We start from the raw sequence: 22615 nt of genomic DNA on the forward strand, positions 1-22615 counted from the left end.
ATTATATATTATATATAAAAACCCATAAAATAATAGTTTTATCTGTGCGGTCTAAAAACCGCTGGTTATAGACAGTTGTTGTTTTCAAAAGGCGGTCCATGTTATTATACACTGGACAATCCACAATTTTTTTTTTTTTTGAAAAACGCAAAAAAAGCAAAAAGTTTTGTGATTGGTGTCTTCTTTGCGGATTTGGTAAAAAAAGTTTGAAAACCGCTTTTAACATGTTTCCATTCACTGCCTTAATCTCTATAATATCCTTTATAAACTTTATTGCAAAAAGTTAACACGAAAATGGCGTTTAAATTTTAATGCTAGCGTGGCAAAAGTTATTGTTATTTACAAAAAACTTCAATTTCGTGAAATTTCAAATAATCTGTAAGACAAATCTGTCACAGATTTTATTTCATAGTAATCGCAGATATGAGTTTTTTTGCGAATTTGTTATTGATTTACATATTTGTTCTACTGATTTATAGTTTTTGCCATAGATTTGTTTTACAGATATGTTATTACGTTGTTGCAGATTTATACGCTGTCACAGACTTTTTGTCTACCACAGACATATCTTACAGATTTTTATGATGATATCACAGATTTTCTTTGTCCCACAGATTTATTTTTGCAGACTTGTTTTGTCCTATAGATTTATTTTCTAACCATAGACTTCATGTACAGACTTTTTATGTTGAGTAGCTACTAATTTATTTACAGTAACTACAAACTTATTAGTGGTTGCAGAGTTGTATCGAGGAAAGATAATTGCTAGATTGACTCTTACTTATCACAGTTTTATTCAATGTTACACCAGACTTATTTTTATCATAGATTTATTTTTAGTGACAGCTGATTTGTTTGATATAATTGGTCGCAGATTTAATCGTGACCAAACTAACTTTTTAGTGGTGGCAGACTTAATCCTAAAAACTTGTTCAGATTCTTAAACAACTGAACCACCGATTTTTTTTTTACAGATTTGTTTTTATGTTTCTACCGATTTTCAAGTCTGTCGTAGATTTTATATCTCCGACATATTAAATAAATCTATCACATAATTTAAGAAGACACCACAATTGACTCATTGATAGTTGATCCAATCCTTACCATATCTTCTAAAGTTTAGGTTTAGGTATATTTGTAGTAACAAGTCTCTAATCTATATTATTATTTTTGAAGTACATTTTGTGTTATGTCCTTGAATTTTTGGTTATTTAATTTGTTTTATTTACAACATTAACCCCTAATTATTTTCCTAAAATAACAATTCCTGAAAACTCATTTAATGGAACTATTTAATTCGACCTAATTTGATACATTTATTGCCATAAATAGCTTGACAACATCGATACATTTCGATTTTTCCAAAAACAACTCTACGCATTAAATTTTATAATCCCATAAAAATCTTCAAACCTATTTCAAGAAAAACATTTAATATAATATATACCATGTTAAGAAACTGAATATTATTATGCAATAATGTTATCAACTCACATAGGAAAACACTAAAATCTCTCTTTAATTGCTACGGATCGTAAACTCATTGCTCATCAAGCATTTTCTATGTATAAATATTAACTTCACAAACAAAACACAAAACACAACCAAAATCACTAATATGACGGTTTTGAAACACGGGTCAAACCACTAATATGACGGTTTATTTTTATATAGCGGGACATGTTATTAACATGACGGTTTGAATTAACATTAGTATAAATATAAAATATTATTAATTTGGTTAAACACAGGTTAAATCTTACTTTAATTATTTGGTCAATACCACTAATATAAGAATATTAGACATATTAAATCAGGGTAATTTAACTAAAATTTTGTAATACAATTAAATCATTGGTATAATTGTGACTTAATCCGACAATAGCTTATAAATTACATATTTATGTATTTATTTCTCTATTATTGTTCTAATAATTGACAATCCAAATAAAATTATTATTTAATTAAACAAAATAAACCAAATATAAAAAAACAAAAAAAAAATGTTATTATTTTTTTAAAAATTGTCTTGCGGTGTACCGCGGGTTAAAATCTATATTATTATTTTTGAAATACATTTTGTGTTATGCCCTTGAAGCGGGTTAAAATCTATATTATTATTTTTGAAGTACATTTTGTGTTATGCCCTTGAAGTTTTGGTTATTTAATTTGTTTTATTTACAACATTAACTCCTAACTATTTTCCTAAAATAACAATTCCTGGAAACTCATTTAATGGAGCTATTTAAATCGACCTAATTTGATACATTTATTGCCATAAATAGCTGACAACATCTATACATTTCGATTTTTCCAAAAACAACTCTACGCATTAAATTTTTAATCCCATAAAAATCTCCAAACCTATTTTAATAGATCTTTAGAGACTGTATGATCTCTTAAATTTAAATGACACAGCCGAGTTTTAAAAACAAATGATTACAATCGCAATAATTAATTATTATAACGTTAATAAAGTTCATAAAAACGAGAACCCAACTTTAGAAACTCAATAATCGGGTTTATTTAACTTTAGCATCAAGAAAAATATTTAATATAATATATACCGTATTAAGAAACTGAATATTATAATGCGATAATGTTATCAACTCAAATAGGAAAACACTAAAATCTCTCTTTTATTGCTACGGATCGTAAACTCCTTGCTCATCAAGCATTTTCCATGTATAAATATTAACTTCACAAACAAAACACAATACACAACCAAAACCACTAATATGACGGTTTTGAAACACGGGTTAAACCACTAATATGGTAGTTTGTTGTTATATAGCGGGACATGTTATTAACATGACGATTTGAATTAACATTAGTATAAATATAAAATATTATTAATTCGGTTTTGAAACACGGGTTAAATCTTCCTTTAATTATTTGGTCAGTACCACTAATATAAGAATATTAGACATATTAAATCAGGGTAATTTAACTAAAATTTTGTAAAACAATTAAATCATTGGTAAAATTGTGACTTAATCCGACAATAGCTTATAAATTACATATTTATATATTTATTTCCCTATTATTGTTCTAATAATTGACAATCTAAACAAAATTATTAATTAATTAAACAAAACAAACTAAATATAAAAAACAAAAAAATTAAAATGTTATTATTTTTTAAAAAATTGTCGGGCAGGTTAAAATCTAGTAACATTATAATAAATCTGCAAAAACATAAACTTTTTTACAACAATATAATACAAAGTCATGAGCTCTTGATAGAAATGTAATTGTAATATGGTTGAGGCAGAGAACTTCGGGTGGATCTAATCCAGTACCTTTTACCAAAAAAGATTGTTGGGTTCTAATATACATATACACGTCAAAGGCTTTAAATCGTTAATTACTTTGTACTTTGTATTTTTAATCGATTTTAGATTTAGCCACTTAACTCTTTTTCTCCCTAAACTTTTGTATCTTTCCTCATCACACAATACAACCTATTTTTTTTTTTCCAACCACACATTTAAAATTAAAAGAGAACTCCGAGATTGGTCGCCCAAACCGGAGGGAAAGAGTTTACAAAAGAAATTTCAGAAACTAAGATCCTTGAAGACCGGGCTAAACAATCTGCTCCTGCGTTAGACTCACGAGGGATCCTGTCCAGAGTGAAGAAAGGGAAAGAAGATCTGAGAATAGAGAAGTCCTCCAGTAAAATCGTAAAGGCTGGCCAATCGTCGGGCTTCTGCACCATCGCGATAAGCTCTGCACAATCCGTCTCAAAAGCTTGACAATCCACTCTTGCCTCCAAAATAGACTCCATGGCCCAGAGCAAGGCTTGTAGTTCCGCATGTAAGGGGGTAAGGCCACGTCGCTGACTCCGAGCTCCCAAAAGAATCGTTGAATCATCCCCATCACAAAACCACCACCCCAAACCCTGTAATACAACCTATTTTTTTCCACCTATAATCTAATTACTTGGAATTAAACCAAAACAAGATACAAATAATAGATACATGCTTAAATTACTTACTGGTGTATATTCTTCTTGTAGGCCATTACAAAACTAATCACAACATACGCATACAAATTCTCATCTAATGATTAAATAATACACCACGACCATGAACAAAAGCACAAAAACTATAGTTTTGAAGGTTCTTAGATCTTGCATCTCTTTCACATATAATTTGACAACTACATGAAGCTATCCAATATCAAATCTTGTGCTTTGATGACCAAAAAAAAAATCTGCAATCAAAATAATACATGTTATACAACCAACAAACAAATCTGCGATGACAGACAAATCCTACAATTTATAAACCTATATCTGTGCTAATTCTCTAATAAAAACCTGAAAACTTAAAATAATCTCTAACAAAACTTACAATTTATCAAACCTAAACCTGCAAATTATCAAACTTAAACCAAACAAATAAACTTTGCAAACTCATTCATCAAACAAATCTGTGGTGACGGACAAATAAATATGCAACCAGTTATAAACAAATCTGCGAAGTAACAAATAAATCTGCGAATAATGAAAAATAAATAGGTCACCAAACAACAAACAAATCTACTAAAGCTAACTCTCAAATCTTTATATAAGCTAATTATTTAACAAAAACCTGTAAATTGTTTACAAACTTGAGCTATTTATCCAGCAAACCTTGCAACTTATAACAAAAATCCTGCAATTTATCAAACCTTAACTTTCAAATTTATTGACCAAATAAATCTGCGATGAGCAACAAATAAATCTGTAATAACTAATATATAAGTCTGCCGTCAAAACTGGCATTTTATCGAACACCATTCATGTAATACGTTTTTTACCACACCTTTTATTAGAAAACCATGAATTACTGAAAAATCTTGACGAAGAGGAGAACGTGAGACATACAACATACTAGAACTGGAAGAGGAGAAGACAACTCGACCGGGAAGAGGAAGAGACATAGATTCGCCGAGAATATGAGAAGACGACTCAACCAATGTGTAACATCCGCGAACCAAATTGGCTGGTTAAAAAGTGTGTGTCGATCGGCACAAAGGGTGCATCTATCAACACAACCTTCTGCAGTTCAGCCAATTTAAGTTTTAATCGTCGGTTCGATGCGGGTTGGTTTAAGTGGAACCTAAATCGGGGTATTTAAGGCTGGGGACGACCTAGGTCGTGGGAAGCAGCCTCATAGTCGTTTTCCAGAGAGAATTAGAGAAAAGAGAAGTTCATGGGAGTTTTGAGAGTTTTTAGAGATTTCTAGCAATTCTTCGTGGTTTTTTGGTCAGAATCTTCTTATTGCAAAGGTGAGTGCATGACCATGGCTTATCTAAGCTTGAATTTCTCTTATTTTTGTGTTTATGTATTGTGTGGTTTATTCCTTGGTTTGTTGGAGTGTTTTCGTGATACTTGAGGCATTGGGAGACTCCTTTGTGGATTTTGATCGAGTTTGGTGCGTTTAGGAACAAAGATCTAACTTGGAGCTTCGAGAAAGACGATGTTTGGTAGTTGTGTCGATCGATGCAAGGCGTGTGTCGATCGAAGCAAGAGCGAGGACGGTGCCATGTGAGCATTGATCGATGCCATGTGGAGGTGTCGGTCGATGCAATTAGAGATTTTGGAAAATTTTGATCGAAGCAAGATGTGCATCGATCGACACAAGGTGTGTGTCGGTTGACACAGCCTTTGCTAGGTGTTTGTGTCGTTCGGCACCGGGAGGGTGTCGGTCGACACAAACCTTCAGCAGGCGGCTGGTACTCGTGTTTCCGTGGTTTGTTTGATTGTTTGTTTGTTGTTTGTTGTTTGGAGATTCTCAATTGCTTTTGTGTATAGCTCAGTAGATGGGAGGATTGCATCACTGAGTGTTTATGACAATACTCATGCATCTCAATTTGTGTTTGTGGTGCAGGTAAAAACAAAGTGTGATCGTGGAATCAAGGCAATGAAGAGGAAGATGTTCTAGAGGCTTGATTGTTTTTTTCTATGCTGATGTTAGGTTGCTAGAACGGAATGTAGTGGTGTAGAACGGTTGTTTAAGTTGCTGGTTCATTGTTCTATGACTTGGTTTATGTTATTAGTATTGTTGGATAGATGTTATTGATTTATTTGCTATTGTTTATTTAACTCATTGTTTGGTTATTTCCGCTGTTTGGTTTGAATGTGGTTATGTTGTTAGTGAGTATGGGATCACTAGTTTAATATTAAAAACGAAAAAAATAGGTCGGGACGTTTCACAATGAGAAAATTTGCGAAAAAGAGGAGATAAAGACTCGCCGAGAGGAGGAGAAAAGAGGAGATAGATTCACCGAGACTCGATCGATGAAACAGAAAAATTGGAAAGGTGAAGATACCAGATAGAGACTCGCTGAGAAGAGGAGATAGGGACATCGGAAGGAGGGTCACCGGAGAGAAACAAAGCGTCGGTGAAGAAGAGAGAAAAGAGAAAAAAAAATGTTTTCTAATTTAGGGTTTTTGTGATTTTTTATTCATACTTTAATTAATTATAATGGTAATTTTGTTAATAAAATGAAAAATAGGTCAGAAGATCATTTAACAAAAGATTTGAGTCATTCTAGTTATGTCATCTATAACAGAATCATTCTAGTTATTTTCACAAAGATATGGGTCATTCTAGGTATATATATATATATATATATATATTGGTACTTAAATGTATATAATGTTTATTTTGGTAATTAACACTAATGAAATCCTCTCCATGTGAGTTCACCCTACTCGCCTACGCTCTCTGGCACAACCCTTAATACTCCTTCCCCGGGCAGCGTCGAGTCCGATCGGCGCCGTTGGGAAAATGCTCATCCATCTGTGTGTCTGTGCTCCATTCCTTTAATGAATTCACCAGAAGTTCACCAAGCTTCAAAACTACTACTTTGGCAATGCTCCAGCTTCATCACCCCTTTCCTTCTCCGTCTCACCAGGTGGTTTCCCTCGACGATTTGTTTCTCTCAAGGTCCGAGCCTTCCGATGCAAAATATGAGAGTGACTGCCTTGTTACTTTGGATTCCTGACTCTCTCATAGGCTTCCCTTGATGTCAACACCAATATCTCTCTGCTCCTCGGATTAAAATCCACTCACCAAGTATTTTACTTGGCTGCAGCTGGACATGAGCTCTGTTTTGACGTTGGAGTCATGCTAGATCTTGTCGAGATTCCATGACCCGAGTGATGCACTTCGTAGAACTCAAGTCTATTCCAAATTCTTCTTTGTCCGCCTGTAGCATACAGTTGTGTCGATCTATTGAATCCATTGACCAAAGACTACAATTGGAACATAATCAATCTATGCTGCTCTACTGGTACAAAACTTATTTGTGAACCCCAACCTTAGAATCATCTAGGATCATTGCTTATGCTTGCCTAAGGTTGAAGAGGACTGGCATTATGACCTCATTTTTATTAAATGATGGTTACCAAAGCCTCTTTAACATATCCTCTCTGTCCCAACTACTCTGCAACCTTATGCAAGCCAATTGTTCAAGCACACCCTACAAAAATCCAGGTCCAAGATACTTATCCTTTGACAATTTATAGATTTTTTCTAGCTTCCTTGTTTGATCTTGTTGGCCAAAGAATCCATCTAGGACTTCATGAATCTAGACTGCTTTGGTTTTGCAAGTACTTTGTAAGAACCCTAGTTTTTGTTCAACTTATGACATTGTGTGTTGGATCTAAAATCTTGAAGTTTCATTGCCTTTTTACTCCAATCCCATTTAGCGACTTCAGGTTCCACCATCTTCTTCACTTTGATTGTGATGATAGAAATTATTGAGACCAAGTCTGTACCTTATCCCTCCTTGTTAAACCAGCTACATGTTTTGTGTGGTTTTCTTGATCTCCTTGGCCAAGGGCACCAAGTGAGAGAGAACCCACCTGTATTGTTATGGTTTTACTATTATCTTTGGCATTTTAGTGCTCTTGTTTCACTTCCATGGTATGTTGTTAAAGTCTTGAAGCTTTATGGTCTTCTGCCCAGTAACCCATCGCTTCTATCCGATGACTTTAAGCAAACTTTCTTCAGTACCATCTTCATCACCCGGTTTGATTGTTATAGAAGTTATCCCTGGCTCTACCAGGCTAATCCGAAACCTTCACTATGGATGCTGAAGCAACCTTCCCTTGACCATCAAGCTTTGGTCTGTTAAACATTTCCATTGCGCTTCTCATGTTAGTGATTCTCACTCCGGTGAGTCTCTTGGCTTTGGCTATGTCCTTAATGTCACTATGTCTTTCGACCATGACTATCTTGTCACCTCTTGACCTGTTCGAGGGTGATCAATCGAGCTATCGTGATCTCTCATGTTCCAAGGTGCTGCATAATGATCATTTCATAGCTCTGATGGACTCTATCTCGATGACTCCTTTTTACTCGCTTATGGCTTTGGGGATTCAGATCCCCCTCTTTGTAACCTCTTTGATCTTGAGATCTTTTGAATCTCCTGTCTGATTTAATATGAATGAAAGCTTCCTTTGTTCAAAAAAAAAAATCTAAATTTTTTCTAAGATTTATAAGTGATCATCTAATTTCCATTAATGAAAAGTAAACCAAATGAACAATATAAAACCCGGAAAAAAATGTAAAACTTAGTAACAAAATGTTAAATTTTCCCCCAAGTTCACCTAAAAATGGAAAGAACCAAATTGGACGCAGATGACAAAATTGTACCATTAACAAATACAGTAAACAGTCTAACAGGTATAGATATATCACTACAAACGGTGGATGATATAGCTTCGATATATGTGATAAACATAATTTGTAGCAAATATTTGCGACGATTAGTTACTAATTAGTGACAAAATTTAAGTTAAAAAAATTTGTAGCAAAAGTGTAGCTATTTGTGAGAAATAGTGACAACTTTAGATACTAATAAAGTTTGTGGTAAATTGCTACTAATACGTAACCATAGTTTTGTGAAAAATATATTCACTATTTTGGATCTTAACTAAATTTGTAGTAATTAATTACCAACTATTCTTGTGGTAATCAGCTACGAATAAGTAACAACTTTTTTATAACAAATATACCTACTACTCCCTCTGTATCATAAAGGATGATTTTTTAGTATTTATGCTTGTGTTACAAAAAATGATTTCCTGTATACTTTTATCAATTAATGCTAAGAAATTGTAAATTTCAAAAACTATAAAAATGAGAATTTAAAAGTTTGATGAAATACTATTGGTTAATAATTATAAAATATCTTATTATAAATAAATAATAGACTTACTACTAAACATTAAATGTTTTTTATTAATTTATGTAAAAATCTTAAAACATCATCTATTGTGATATATAGGGAGTATTAGGGATCATAACTAAATTTATAGTAATTAGTTACTAATAAGTAGCAATATATGTGTAACAAATATACTCAGTATTATTACTAACTATTCTCACGTAAAAATATTTTTAATTAATTTTTTTTTAGTATGCTACAACTTATTATTGTAACAAAAGATAAAAAGTATTTCAGAATAGTGACCAAATTGTTTAAAAACAACCATTCAGCAAACTTGCAAAAAGCAATGTCAAATCCAGTGAACAAATGATGTCACGTAATAAGTGATGTCACATGTTTTCTTAGTATCAGAAAAACAGAAACGATGTTAATTATGTAGTTAAGGTCAATTCTCAAATATGACATTAACTTTGCGTCGCTTCCAAACCATCTTAAAAATATTAACGTCATTTTATTTACATTTTTTAAAGGACACTAAAAGTAAATATGTGATTTACTGCAATGAATAACAATAATAACCTATGAAATAAGAAATTATTTGGTTAAAGTGAAATTATTTGGTACAAGGCGAACACACACACACTTAGAAAAAAAAGACCGTAAACTCCATCTCTGCCGCCTAGACACTCAGATCTATTCCTCTTCGATACTAGCTCCAATCTCTTCGTCCTCAACTCGCCATGCCTCTCCCCGTTCGACAGCCCCACCTAACATCGCCCTCTACCCTCTGTTTCTGGTCTGACAGATGTTCTATTTCCTTCTCCTTCTCGCGATTTGTTGAGTTGAGAAATTAGGTCTCCCACTGCTTCTTTCTCTTTCTCTCTTTGTCTCTTTGTTCTATATATCCCTTTGTATAAGGTTGTTTAGAGCTTTTGTTCCTGACACCCTGTTGGCTGTTGCGGTTAGGGTTCGATTTGTTCTTCATTGTTTTTTTGTTTCTTGTTTAATTTTAACTGTTACAGATTAGAAGCATTGAATTCAACCCAGTCAACCTCACTTTTTTATCCGTCTCTGTTTCCCTTCGGTCTCTCCGATTTCAGGGTAAAGCTTTCAATCTTCAATTTCATATCTTGATTATTATGAAGATTAATTGTCATGATCAATAACAATTTTTTCAGTATCTATAGAAACAATGCCGTACTATATAATTGCTCACAAGTAACAATTATATTTTAAAATCGTTGCCAGAGAGAGACTCAAAGATGGGTTTCTCGATTAAGTTTCATCATAGGTTTCTTATTGAAATACAAGTTTCACCAGTCCCTTGTTGTGATTTATTCTCGTCAATAGTCTTTGTTTCGTGTTTTTTTCACTCAGCTATACGACATGTAAATCTTTTCCATTGGATGATGATGATGTATGGGCTGGACGTGTTTTATGTTTGATTTTTGTGCCTTCTGGTTCTAGTGGGATTTGATACCGTTTTATGATTTAACCTATCGTATGATGCTCTAGGCTGGACAAGAGTCTTTTAGATCCATCACCAGATCATATTACAGAGGAGAAGTCGGAGCTTTACTGGTTTATGACATCACCAGGTTTGTATTTCCTTGCAACAGTTTATATGATCAGCTCCAAATTTCCAGCAAGGTTTTGGAATTTATTGCTTCTTTATTTTGTGAACTGCTGTTAAGGTTTTTTGGAAATGGATACTTTCTTCATAATTACAGGTTTTGGGAATTTACGTTTGATCTTGCATAAAGTTTTGGCTAATATGATTGATACTAGCAATGCTCTTTTGGGAGGTTGTTAAGTTAACCATACATCTTAGCATCCTACTTAAAATGATCTTTTTACTCTGTTTTTTTTTTTTTTTTTTTTTTTTGTGGAAATTTTTACCAAGTATGAAAGATATATAAGAAGGATTGCGAGAGTTTTATCATGTGTTGATCTTTCTGCCCTCAAAGCTCAAAATTCTGGTTCTTTTTGGTTGCAGGGGAGAGACATTTATCCATCTTGCAAGCTGGTTGGAGGATGCACAGCAACATGCAAATCTTAATATGAGTATTATGCTAATTGGGAACAAATGCGATCTTGCTCACAAGAGAGCTGTTAGCAAAGAGGAAGGAGAACAGTTTGTCAAGGAACATGACCTGCTATTCTTAGAAGCATCTGCAAGAACATCTCAAAAGGTCGAAGAGGTGACACTGAATCTTTGAATATATATGTGTGATAATTTAATTTTGTATTTACTTTACTTGCCAGTTTAGGCTACACAGTCTATAGGAGAGGTCAATCCAAGAAACAAGAGAGCAACACTTTTGATGCATGGTGTGCATAGTTTTTGTATTTTTAGTTTCAAGTTTGTTTGTGAAACATTTGGGTATCTAGTTAAGATATTTTGTATGACTATGTGAGTATTTTGGAAATGTAAGATAAGAGTGCTTTTGGTAATTGAAAATATTGGTATTTGGATTTCATGGTTTTAAATTTGGAATTTCATTTCACATTTCTGATTTTTATAACAATTGTACTGAAACAAAATTGAAGTAAATTGACACTGTTTTTATTGATGGCAATTTTGTAGCAAATTTGTTACACCTTAAATGTAGTATTTTGTAACTATTAGTGACGATTTATTATGTGAAAATTTGTAACAACTCGTTACAATATATCTGAGACAAAATTGAAGCAAATTGACGCAATAATAATTGTTGCAAATTTGTAGCTAATTTGCTACGATTTTTCATAACGGGTATTTTGCTACCACTTTATAGGCGCAAATAAATTTTTGAAACAAATTTGTAGCAAACCAAATTTTGTGACAAAGATATGTACATAGCTACAATATTATCTGTAACTATACAACCCAAAATTTGTAGTGTATATATGTTCATGAATGATTCACATTGTGATGCAGCGCATCTTCAACGCAAACGTGACGGTCATCACGTTTGAGCTCATTCATTATTTAGGTTTTGTTTCTTATGGGTTTAATGTATATGTGGGCTTGTATTTGTTTGTTTCTTCTTTCGGTTAGGGTTTTCATCCTCTTCCTTTTATTTAAAGAGACGTGACTCATTATTGTAAAGTTAATTATTAATTAATGAATAAACTTGTTTTATAAGAGTTTGCCTAAAGCCTAGAGAGGAGGACTCTCAACCCTAAGAGCTTGTGTTCAAGCCCTGCAAGGAGGACTTGCAAAACCACGTCGATATCACTCACGATCTCGGCCCTATCCTTATTGCTTCTTCGTCAAGTTACGACGTTCTAAGCAAGATCCGTTCGTGAATCCAAGTTCTCTTGGAGATCTAGAGTTCTCGTCCGTTAATTAAGCTTCCGCTCTCTATCAGTTGGTATCAGATTCATCACGTTCCTGGTGGTTTGATTTCCTTCAGACGATGTCTCCGCAAAACATGACATGGGATGCGTTAGATATTTCTGAGTTTTATGGTGGAATTTCTAGTGATTCATTACTAGAGTAGCTCATGGAGGTTGAAGAGATTTTGGAGTTTCAAAGCGTTTCCGATGATCGATTTGTTTCGCTTGTGGTTAAAAAATTTCGAGGACAAGCCGCATCATGGTGGCAGCATGTGAAGAAAACACGCAAGCAAGCCGGCAAAAGCCCTTTTAAATCTTGGGATAAACTTAAGCAGAAGCTATGCGCACACTTCTTACCTCATCATTATGATAGCTTGGTGCATAGTCGTTTGCAACAGTTAAAATTTTCCGTGAATCACAAAGCAAATTGGCACATTCAAGAGAAATATATGGTATCTAAACCCATATATAGTATCTACGGTGATGCTGATGATGATTTGTCTCCGACTATGGTTTCTGATGTAGATCTAGAACACGATGTCAGAGATGAAGAAGACGGTGATATTGTCAACGACGGCATAGAAAACAACGATGATTTCGTCAATGACGTGAACAGTGACGACCATACTTCGTCAAATAAAGACAGCGATCTGAATGTTTTCGTAGCTGATGTTAAAGATTGTGAGTCACGTGATCGAAGTCACGACAAAAGTGATAGCCTTGATGTTATAGAGGTTGACGACTCTGTTGATCATGTTAAAACTATTGAGTTGGTCTATGATGTTTTTGATCCGATTTATGATGCCTATGATGAAGATTTCGGTGAAGTCATTATGAAGAATTGTGATCGTGCATTTCTCTATGGAATTCCTAGGGTGGAATACACTAAACTTTCACCAATTGCTGTACAAGATCTAGTCTTCAAAAACCTTGACGAGAAGAACGACGATACATATATTGATACGGTAACCAACAAAAAATGTATATGTCTTGAGGATCGTCTTCAGCAGGTCAATAGGGAACCGCCAGATCGTGGTCGCCGCGGGATGTTGTTTGTTCACGACTAGGATGATCTCTATCACAAAATTTATGGCTGTTTGGTTATTCAGATCTTTATTGATAGATCTTTTGTGCTCTCTATTTTTGACGATACAAGTTTGGGAGCATATAATAAATCCAACAAGGGAATAGGTGGTGTTGGAATGCTTGACAAAACAGAGTCTCTTGGAAGCTTTTGTCAATGGAGATTAACGAGAGCATATTTTCACTTAAGCTACAAGACTACCAAAAAAGGTGAGGGAATCTATGTCTGCAGCTCAAAGATGGATTTTAAGAATTTTGGTTCTTGGCAAAAGCATCATCCTCATCGAATCAGCGTTGAACGACCAGATCGTATCAGAGCGACAATTCCTTTCTTCCTGGGCAAAATCTCTTCAACAAATTTGATGGTGATCTGGCTTTCGACAATAACGATAATGACATTTTTAAGCAGGAAGGAGGTGTATGTGCAATTCACCTAATTTTGGGGATAATGGTTTGTCACCAGTTGTATGTGTGTGTTTAACACCAATGAAGCAAGAAGGCATGTGGTTTCAGACCAATGTTTCTGTGTCGGCTTATCCCATCAGAGAGAGATTTTTCCGTTTTGTGATTGATTGGGGTAGTTTTCTTGTTGTCATCTCCGAAGAGGTGTATCGTTCGGTCCGAGTGAAACGTGCATTTTATCTTTCCCTTATCAAGTTGACATGGCCAAAACAGGGTATGGTTGTTTGCATCCCACACCGGAAATTTGTGTCATTCTCTTTTCATGATTTTTATACGTACCAGAGGCATATGGTGGGGTTTTGTGTGGAAAATAACATATTTATGATGTCATTATCTCGTGAGATCTTGAGATTACCTTGGGTGGCCATCAATTTCACGTGTCATACATATGCACTAACTACAGCAGCTTGTGAAGGAAGTAAGCACTTGCAGTTTTTCGTTATTGTGCGAGATACATCACGGAGTGGGAGAAGAAATGTGACTGGCTTTGCATTTGATTACACACAACCCGTGCCCGCGCTTGCTATCTCCTCTCTCGGGTTTTCAGTGGAGCTTGCTGATGTACAGATTGACTCCTTATTGACGAACGAGATTCATGCGGAGCTTCATCCACATGTGAGACCAGTTCTCTTACATTTTTGGGTTCTTCTAGATGGTATCACAGGAGGAAAATTGAAACTCAAAGTCGAATGCAAAATGCAACTAGTGAACAGCATGGGAGAAGCAATATCAGCTCGTGTGGTGTTTGTATTTTCTCATCGTGCTATGTGGACCTTGTCAATTGAGTTTCGTAGTGAAGTTTCTAAGCAGAGAATTGAAGTTGTGTATAGTTCACAATGGGGTTCTTCTTATACATACACACGAGCAGAGCATGGAAAGTTAAGCTTCATCTTGGGTTGCTTCTCTGAAAGGTTACAGTTCATGTTCGGTGAGCAGAGCATAAATGTGGCCGTCTTTGTGGTGATGTTGAAGTTATTTGATTACAGCTTGGATATGCATGCACCATTTCTTACTCACACAAAAAAATCACAAAGAACAACACTGAGGAGTTGTTTGGGGATTACCTTCGCTACAAGAAGGGTCAGCTTGTTGTTGTGTGTACTTTGGGTGTAGTACTTGCTGCTGGTGATGTGTTGCAGGTCCATATTTTGCTCCACCGCCAGGTCCTTAATACCAAATATTCATTGTTGGTTCCGTAATAAAGTGCCTACATGGATGGACAGAGGTGTTCGTAATTCACTATCAGACATTTCCACAAAACTTCGGTGCAAGGGTGTTGTTGCTTGCGGACCAAGCTCGTTGTTGTTGACGTGTAAACAAGTCAGCTTCATCTCAGAATTTTTATCTTACACAACTTGTTTTATGGTGGGACAGAAGATCACATATGTAGTCGATATGATGTCGAAGTCACAGTCGAGTTCACATTGTCGTAGAAAAGCTGTCAATTTTGTTAGAGAACTGCAAGGTGTTCGTCAGCAGGATCTAATGGTTTTGGCTTTTGCATCTCAACGGGCAAAGCAGGAAACGATCAGCGGCTTGACATGGTGTTTGATCCAGTTGATTTCTTCCGCATTTTGTTTACGAAGGATCGTTTTTTCCCTCGTGCATATGGCCATGTGATAGACTCCTGGTAAGGAATCTGCTTCCCAAGAACACACTCGCAAGGTCTTGAAGAAGAACGGTCGGGATGATGATGATCAAAGGGTCGAAGATGCAAAGACAAGATCGACGAAGAAGGTGAAAGGGTGAATATGATGCAGCGGATGAAAAGGGGATTGAAATGAACTTCCAAGAGAGATGGAAATCTCCTAGACTTCAGGCTCGAATTCAACTTAGATATTACACACTAAGAAGAAAACAAGTTGAGAAGATATTACACACTCCTCAGATCAAACAAGTAGAAAGAAGTTTTTGATTAAAATGTTTGATGGTTTACAAAGAAGAGATACATGGTCTTTAAATAGGAGAAGGGGGGGGGACGAAATAGAGAAGAGAAAACCCTAGACAACCTTGCAAGTTCAAGTTCAAGCTCATGCAAGATGTCTAGGAAATGACAAAACATTAAATGCAAAGTTTGAATGAGAAAGAGATAGAAAATGGGCCAAAGCTTTGTAATGGTCTTTGGACCACGAATTGGGCTGGCAAAGGGGGTCTAAAAATGTTACTTAGGCCTCATTAAAAACCTTGTCAAGAAAATCCAATGGGACAAAACTTGACCAAGGGAAAAAGAGCACCAAAGCAACACTTTACCCTTTACCGAGCACCTTGAGCTGTGAGCATGGTGAATGTGGTTTGAGTCACGTCTTCTAGCTTCTTGTCCAACTCCTTAAGTATTGCATTGATGGCTTGGTTGAACCTCTTGGACCGTGACCTTGTTATAGGACCCGCCGGGACGATCAATGCTTCCTCCGCTTCTTCCGCTGGTACAAGCTGCTCCTCTGGTGCTTCCTCTGGTTCAAGCTGGTCCTCCGATGCTTCCTCAGGTTCAAGCTGCTCCTCTAATGCTTGCTCGGGTTCAAGCTGGTCCTCACGTCCGTGTGGTTTGGTTGAGCTGGCCATGGTTTCATCATCCTCTCCCACTTGAAAAGGATTTGACCTCAAATCCGAATTATCTGCACAATAAGGAAAAAGATCAGAAACATTGAAACTACCACTAACTTTGTACTTACCTTGGAGGTCGACTTGGTAGGCATTGTTGTTTATTCTTTTGAGCACAGTGAATGGTCCATCAATCTTTGGCATTAGTTTTGACTCCTTTTCAGCTGGAAATTGTTTACTCCTCAAGTGTACCATTAGTTGTTCGCCAACCTCAAAGATCATCCTAAAACAACCATTGGATTTATGATCATGCATCAAAATATCTCCAATGCCGGTTCTCACAAAGATTTTGGACGAAAGAACTGCTAAATCTGGGGGCTCCTCTTTTGTACCTGCAAAGTTGTCAATACCTTTGGCAAAGATCAAGTGTGTCATTATAGTCATGGATTCACTATAAACATGAAAATATATCCTAGCTTGGTACAAAACACTATCCTTGTCATGTTCAGAATTTTCTTTGAATAAATCTAACCTTTTCCCATGGTTTTCTGAATGTAAAAAACTGATAATCAAAGCTCTGGAATCATGAGAAACAAATTGGGTTAAGGAATTACTTAGCTGGATAGTGCCTTGGGTATTATTGATGCTCATCATGGTTAATGGAAGTGGATCTGGGGGTTCTTCTTGGATCAGTATGAAGCTGCTGACATCTTGGTGCTCATCTTGATCCAAATCAGGTGGTTTGAATCGTTTATCTCCCACTTTCTTTTCAATTTTGATTATGCGCTTCTTGACCACTCTAAAATCTGTATTTGGCTCTTTTGACAAAGACAAGCGAATCATATCCGGGTGATCTTGGATAAGAGAGTCCTTGAGAATAAAAATACTTATCTTAATATTGTTGGATATGAGCACAAGTATTGCATCAGGTGGTTCATCTTTGAGCATTGAGAAAGCTTTGACTATTTTTCCATGCTCCGCAAGATCTCCTACATCAAAAGGAAACATTTTAGGTACATAGAAAAAGTTTAAACAGATATTCATGTAATTGTTATCAAAATAGTGTTTTAGAATGGAGCATCCTTTGGTGGTCATAATTGTTTTTCTGAGATACTTCCAGATTCTAACTTCAAAATGATAAATCATTTGTTGGTATATATCTGGTGGTTTCTCCTTGATTTTAACAGAACATCTTTCTTCTCCAAAGTAATTTTGCTTCTTCATGTAACATGTTCCTTTATTAGCAATCATGGGAAAGAGAAAGTGCATTATACTTGAAATAGAGAAATCAAAAACATGATCTTTCACAATTGGTTTGCAAAACTCAATGAACGGTTTAGAATCACACAACTTTTTGTCAAGCAAAAGTCTCATGTCAGAAAAAGGTTTTACCATTACATGCTCAGTTTTAGTTCCAAACGGCTCAATCACAATGCTACTCAAAGAAACTCTCAAAGAAGAGTTAAATTGAAGAAACTTTTCAAATAACAACCCTTTTGGCTTAAAGAACTCTTTAAAAGCAAATGTTTCAAAACTTGGAATCATTTTGTTAAAAACAGATTTTGAAACACAAAATTCTTTCACATTTTCTAAACCAAAACGCTTTTCATCTTGAGCAGAAAGCATCACAAAATAATTAGGATATGTCCTAACCAAACCAATTTCCTTACAGTGCTTTCTTGGATAGCCGCAAAGATATGGCATAGGGACTGTGTTTGGCACAATGTTTATCTGCTCCAAATCACTAATCAATGGCAAACTCATTTGTGTTGATTCAAGTGATTCTTCTTCCTGGTCCTGTAAAAAGGAAATAATGCTACTCGGTTGTTCCGGTTCAAACTTGGTTAGTTTTTCAAGCACAAAATCAGATTGTATAAAAGAAAGATCACACTTAGCTTGAGATAGAGTTATAGGTCCAGTTGGTATAGCAACATCATCCTCATCAATGAACTGTCTCTCCATGGCTTCTTCTCCAAGTTGTTTCTCCTTGGTTCCGGATTGATCCTTTCTTTCAAACTCCTTATTCTCCTTTTCTTGCTCTGCTTGCTTCCATTGTCCTCCATTAGAATCTGTACCTATCTCAACACTTTTGGGCAAAGACAAGTGCATCATACAAGAATTGGAATTTTCTAAACCTTGAACAGTTACTTCCTTGGATTTTGAAAGTGTAGAAGACTTACATTGCTTTGGTTCCCTACTTGATTCAAGCGATGATTTTAGACTTTGCTCTTGAACGTTAATCTGTTCAGGGACCTTCTTTGGTTGAGATGTTGACTTAGTCTTCTTCTTTTCAAGTTTAAAGTACTTGGTTAATGCCTCAAGAAGATCTGATTGCGCCTTAGCCTCCACAGATGTTGGGTTTTTCTTTTGGGCTGGTATTTTGACTGGTTTCTTTTCAGGAACTGCTTGGATTGTGACATTGGCTTGGGCAGTACGGTGTAGCGCTTGTGGAGCATACTTGTTCCTTAGAAGCTTCTTAAGATCTCTCCACAATGTGATATTTGGCTCCTTGTAATACCAACGGTCATCAACTTCTTGCAACCACCATTTGTAAGCGTCTCCTGTGAGTTGGGTAAGTGCAAAAGCTAATCTCTCCTTTCCAGGTATGTCCTTGTAGTAGAACCAATCCTCCATGTGTTTCTCCCATTCAAGGTAATCTCCTTTTCCTGCAAATTTATAGAGTTTATGAGCTAAAGAGATTTTAGAATGAATCACAGATTTAGATTTGGGAGTGTGAGATGTTTTCTGTAAGCTGCTCCAGGTTGATCTAGATGTGTCATCTGGTGGCTTGGATTTTAAGATCTTGGTGTTGTCTTTGACGTAGAGCACCAAGCTTTTCGTCAAGCATTGTTGCCATAGCAGCTGTGATTGATTTCATGATTTTCCTTTCCAGGCTAGAGGTGGATGACTCTTCTTCTTCCAACGTCACCATGGTACCTGAAAAGACAGAAACAAAGATCCACCAGTAAATAGTTCTAAAAACACGTAAATGAAAACAGATCTGGGAAAATTATTAAAACGAATCCAAAAATTCGCAAATCAATTTTCAAAAATACTAGACTCAAAGAAGATCCAAACTCAATTGATTTCGTAATTTTTGGACGAGTAAAACATTTTATAAAACTCTTGTAAGATGAAGCGACAGATCTGAAAATAAGAGAAAAGTGACGATTGGAATTCAAAACCTGATTGCAGAGCGGTTGCTCTGATACCACATGATAGACTCCTGGTAAGGAATCTGCTTCCCAAGAACACACTCGCAAGGTCTTGAAGAAGAACGGTCGGGATGATGATGATCAAAGGGTCGAAGATGCAAAGACAAGATCGACGAAGAAGGTGAAAGGGTGAATATGATGCAGCGGATGAAAAGGGGATTGAAATGAACTTCCAAGAGAGATGGAAATCTCCTAGACTTCAGGCTCGAATTCAACTTAGATATTACACACTAAGAAGAAAACAAGTTGAGAAGATATTACACACTCCTCAGATCAAACAAGTAGAAAGAAGTTTTTGATTAAAATGTTTGATGGTTTACAAAGAAGAGATACATGGTCTTTAAATAGGAGAAGGGGGGGGACGAAATAGAGAAGAGAAAACCCTAGACAACCTTGCAAGTTCAAGCTCAAGCTCATGCAAGATATCTAGGAAATGACAAAACATTAAATGCAAAGTTTGAATGAGAAAGAGATAGAAAATGGGCTAAAGCTTTGTAATGGGCTTTGGACCACGAATTGGGCTGGCAAATGGGGTCTAAAAATGTTACTTAGGCCTCATTAAAAACCTTGTCAAGAAAACCCAATGGGACAAAACTTGACCAAGGGAAAAAGAGCACCAAAGCAACACTTTACCCTTTACCGAGCACCTTGAGCTGTGAGCATGGTGAATGTGGTTTGAGTCACGTCTTCTAGATTCTTGTCCAACTCCTTAAGTATTGCATTGATGGCTTGGTTGAACCTCTTGGACCGTGACCTTGTTATAGGACCCGCCGGGACGATCAATGCTTCCTCTGCTTCTTCCGCTGGTACAAGCTGCTCCTCTGGTGCTTCCTCTGGTTCAAGCTGGTCCTCCAATGCTTCCTTAGGTTCAAGCTGCTCCTCTAATGCTTGCTCGGGTTCAAGCTGGTCCTCACGTCCGTGTGGTTTGGTTGAGCTGGCCATGGTTTCATCACCATGTGTCAATATTTTCACCAAACAAGGATACAAGATCTAAGGGCAAAAAGGATCTCTTGGTCACTCATGTTCAAGCGAGCTTGGAAGCCACGATTGTTTTAACAAAGACTCTATGTGGAGGATGTTTTAGCATGTTGCACTTGAAGCTGAAAAAGAAACATCACGAAGTTCTTAAGCGCAAATATTATGAACTGGTCGACAAAGGTAATTTAAACGATCTCAGATTCGACTACGATCTCAGATTCGGGTCGAATCTTTCTCACCCGGAGGGACTGATGCAGCGCATCATCAACGCAAATGTGACGGTCATCACGTTTGAGCTCATTCATTATTTAGGTTTTGTTTCTTATGGGTTTAATGTATATGCGGGCTTCTATTTGTTTGCTTCTTCTTTCGGTTAGGGTTTTCATCCTCTTCCTCTTATTTAAAGAGACATGACTCATTATTGTAAAGTTAATTATTGATTATTGAATAAACTTGTTTTACGAGAGCTTGCCTAAAGTCTAGAGAGGAGGACTCTCAACCCTAAGAGCTTTTGTTCAAGCATTGCAAGGAGGACTTGCAAAACCACGTCGATATCACTCACGATCTCGGCCCTATCCTTATTGCTTCTTCGTCAAGTTACGACGTTCTAAGCAAGATCCGTTCGTGAATCCGAGTTCTCTTAGAGATCTAGAATTCTCGTCCGTTAATTAAGCTTCCGCTCTCTATCACATTGCATTGTGTCTCAAACCCCCATATAAAAAAACAAAAAATTATTCGATCATCATGTCTCTTGCAACTACGATGATCGCTCTCTTTCTTCAAATCATAATAACATGTTTTATCTTTACCACCACAGCCTCATCACCTCACGGCTTCACCATCGACTTGATCCAGCGTCGCTCCAATGCATCTTCTTTTCGAGTCAGCTCTGATACTCATCTCGGGTCACCTTACGCTAACACCGTCTTTGATGACACCACGTACCTAATGAAACTACAGATCGGTACTCCTCCTTTCGTGATCTGAGCTGTCTTAGACACAGGAAGCAATCTCGTATGGACACAATGTTTGCCTTTTACTAACTGTTACGACCAATACGCTCCCATATTCGACCCTTCGAAATCCTCAACCTTCAAAGAGAAAAGATGCGACGGGCACTCTTGTCCTTACGACATTGTCTACGCAGACGGAAGCTATACCAAGGGAACCTTAGCGACCGAGACAGTCACGATCCACTCAACTTCAGGGGAGCCCTTTGTGATGCCTGAAACCATTATTGGTTGTAGCCACAACAGCTCAGGGTTTAAGTCCCCGAGTTCTTCGGGCATTGTTGGTCTAAATTGGGGATCTTTATCGCTCGTCACTCAGATGGGAGGGGAGTACCCAGGTTTCGTCTCTTACTGCTTCTCTGGTAAAGGAACTAGTAAGATCAACTTTGGTGGGAATGCTAATATAGCAGGAGATGGGGTTGTATCAACCACTATGTTTATGACCACAGCAAAAACCCGGTTTTTATTACCTAAACCTAGACGCGGTCAGCGTTGGGAAACCCGCATTGAGACATTGGGGACACCATTTCATGCCTTGGAAGGGAACATAGTGATAGACTCTGGAACCACTTACACGTTCTTGCCTGAAAGCTACTGTAACCTAGTAAGAGAGGCAGTGGAAAAAGTTGTGAAAGCGGATGTTATGTTATGAGAAAACAAGGAGATAGCTGACGATGGGTCGATAATACAAGAAAGGCTAAAACCTCTATAAACAAGATAAACTAAGAGCAAGTTCAACGGTGGATGCTAAAAAAAGATTGTTAAGTATGTTTATAATTATAATATTTAGAAATAATGAAGTTAAAAACTTTTTTTAAAAACTGTAAAAGGTATGCTCCA

General features: G+C 36.3%; 1 protein-coding gene, 1 long non-coding RNA gene and 1 pseudogene across 2 annotated transcripts; 2 read left to right on the top strand and 1 right to left on the bottom strand.

The window, feature by feature from the left end:
- The first annotated feature begins 9772 nt into the window (after positions 1 to 9772).
- On the top strand, positions 9773 to 11643 carry LOC104700732 (uncharacterized). The gene is made up of 4 exons (XR_753634.2): positions 9773 to 10022; positions 10191 to 10269; positions 10684 to 10766; positions 11165 to 11643. It is a non-coding gene; the product is annotated as an uncharacterized LOC104700732 (long non-coding RNA).
- Positions 11644 to 15929: 4286 nt separating this feature from the next.
- On the bottom strand, positions 15930 to 22100 carry LOC147941043 (uncharacterized). The gene has a single exon (XM_087460337.1). It carries the CDS (start codon positions 19204 to 19206, stop codon positions 16288 to 16290), a length of 2919 nt encoding a protein of 972 aa, XP_087316463.1. The 5' UTR covers positions 19207 to 22100; the 3' UTR covers positions 15930 to 16287.
- LOC104700734 (aspartic proteinase CDR1 pseudogene) lies at positions 21510 to 22427 on the top strand (annotated as a pseudogene).
- Positions 22428 to 22615: the final 188 nt, after the last annotated feature.

Source organism: Camelina sativa, chromosome 7, assembly GCF_030686135.1.
Source record: "Camelina sativa cultivar CO46 ecotype springtype chromosome 7, ASM3068613v1".
Taxonomy (NCBI): domain Eukaryota; kingdom Viridiplantae; phylum Streptophyta; class Magnoliopsida; order Brassicales; family Brassicaceae; genus Camelina; species Camelina sativa.